The sequence below is a fragment of the Otolemur garnettii genome, unplaced genomic scaffold (genome assembly GCF_000181295.1).
Source record: "Otolemur garnettii isolate 467f Iridium unplaced genomic scaffold, OtoGar3 scaffold00236, whole genome shotgun sequence".
Classification (NCBI taxonomy): domain Eukaryota; kingdom Metazoa; phylum Chordata; class Mammalia; order Primates; family Galagidae; genus Otolemur; species Otolemur garnettii.
The window spans coordinates 551,534-553,650 of record NW_003852631.1 but is presented as its reverse complement, the minus strand read 5'-3'; the positions used below and the strand labels follow the sequence as shown (position 1 = coordinate 553,650).

The window sequence follows — 2,117 nt, the reverse complement described above, 5'->3', positions numbered from 1 at the left end:
ACACCCACTGCCTATGAAGCTGTTAAAAGAATAGAAAGAATATTTTCACAGACATGTCTGTCTTCCTGTTGGGAAAGCCATGTTTACTCAGAAAAGATCCTATCGTTGAAATTGTTTCATGAAGGTAGAAGGGTGGGGAACCTGTGGCTTTCTGATTTCAAGATTGTTCTTTGTACCCATGGAGGCAAGAGAAGCTTCATCTTTCTCTGCTTTATGCCTTTAAATAAAAGTTTTTGTTCTGTAAAATTTGGATTCACTGAAAAGGCCGCTCTTGGCCTTACAGGTGGCTTATTATTCAATGTGCAAATTAGGAAAGCCTTTTATTGCTTTTTTTCAACACATTATGAATAGATACACTATTCTCTGGTGAATTCCAGTGCATAAACTTTAGTAATTCAAGTTGATATTCAATTAAAGTTGATCTCAAATATTTCATTGCTCTGTCTAGGTTGCGTGTGTGTATTTTTATGCCTCTTTCTCCTCACTCTTTTCCAGAGCACACACATCCTCCAGTTTCAGCAGAGGTGCACACGTGGATTACTTTGTAATTGTAATAGGCCTACGTGTATCAGTATCTAAAAATATATTCTTTCAGAGATGTTTAGGATAGCTGATTTTTATTAGGCATCACTGTCGTTAAAACTTCCCTTTTGCAAATAGGGGGTAGATTGGAGAAAGAACATCTTAATATAATTATTATTTAAGATTAAAGAATAAATCATGGAAATGATCAAAAGAGTATCAAAAAGAATAGAAAATGAGGTTCTGATGGCTACTAAAATGTTTCCTTTCTGATCTTCTAGTACATTCTGTCCTTAAGAATGTAGAAGTTAACTTCTCTAGAGATTTTTCATGAACTGTGGTGATTCCCAGAGGTTCCGAGAGAACCTACTGGTGAAATGTGATGATTAAGTGAAGGAATCTCATTAGAGGAATTATGTTTGCTTTCTGCTTCGACACCACACTTTCCCAAAGAGACTCATAAATAAATCTTTCTGACAAAAACACACAAGTACAAAAGAATCAAATTCAATGGTTTGTGCCCAAATGTTTCCCAGGAGAATACAGTTATTTAAACATGAATTATTTAAAAACTAAAACAGTCTCATTATTTTTAGCAGTTTTGCATAAAGATAATGGGTAGCTTATTGTACTGTTATGTATGTAGAGGTTATAATTCATGTGAATTCTTTTCAGGGAAGTTCTTCAAAATCATTTGGATTTTTCTGGAGCAGTTTTCTTCAGCTCTTAGAAATAATTTGTTTGTCATGCATGGTCCTCAAATAAGTACAGAAATCTCAGTTTTCCGTGTTTTATTTGAGAAGTTAAATGTTAATAAAAACTAACAAATTTATGATCCAGAATCACTATACTTATCCAGTATATTTAACTGCAATTAATTATTTTTAATCCATAGAGATGTGGTGAATCAGAGGTCTTAGATGAGAAGGAGTCTATTTCTTCAGCCTCTCTTGCCGGATCTAGTTTGCCTGTTTTCCAGAATGTTCTGCTAAGGTTTTTGGATACACAGGCCCCCTCGTTGTGTAAGTAAAGAAAGCTCTTTGTTCCACTCTACTGACCAGATAACTAAAAAATAGCTCTTTGCTTCTAGATCCTTGCAGTTGTGGATAGTGCTGCAGTAAACACGGGAGGACAGATATCTCTTCAAAATAATGATTTTCTTTCATTTGGAAAACTTTCCCGTAGTGGGATTGCTAGCTTGTGTGGTAGTTCTGTTTGTAGCTTTCTGAGGGACCTCGCTGCTGTTGTGCCTAGTGGCTGTACTAAGTTGCATTCCCATCAGCAGTGTGCCAGCGTTCCCCTTTCTTGACATCCTCACCAGCATCTCTTATTACCTGTCTTTTTGATAAAAGCCTTTGTAACTTGGGTGAGATGATATCACATTGTGGCTTTCATTTGCGTTTCTCCGATGATTAGTAATGTTGAGCCAGGGGACAGCAGTCTAGCCCTGCTTAATTTCTTTCTTTTGTCTTTTTTAACCTGAATTTTTTACATAGTACTTAAATGGTTATTTATTTGTTAAAGATTATTGTTTCTAAACTTGAAATTGTGCTTGGCATATTGGATACTATTTTTCAATTGTGGGAGACCATCAA

General features: G+C 35.6%; 1 protein-coding gene across 1 annotated transcript in view; it reads left to right on the top strand.

Moving 5' to 3' along the window:
- Positions 1–2,117, top strand: part of MED12L (mediator complex subunit 12 like) — a 322,246-nt gene that overhangs the window by 95,496 nt on the left and 224,633 nt on the right. Inside the window, exon 11 of the mRNA XM_012812967.1 lies at positions 1,418–1,544. Coding sequence (XP_012668421.1) covers positions 1,418–1,544 — 127 coding nt within the window. The remainder of the gene's footprint in view (positions 1–1,417; positions 1,545–2,117) is intronic.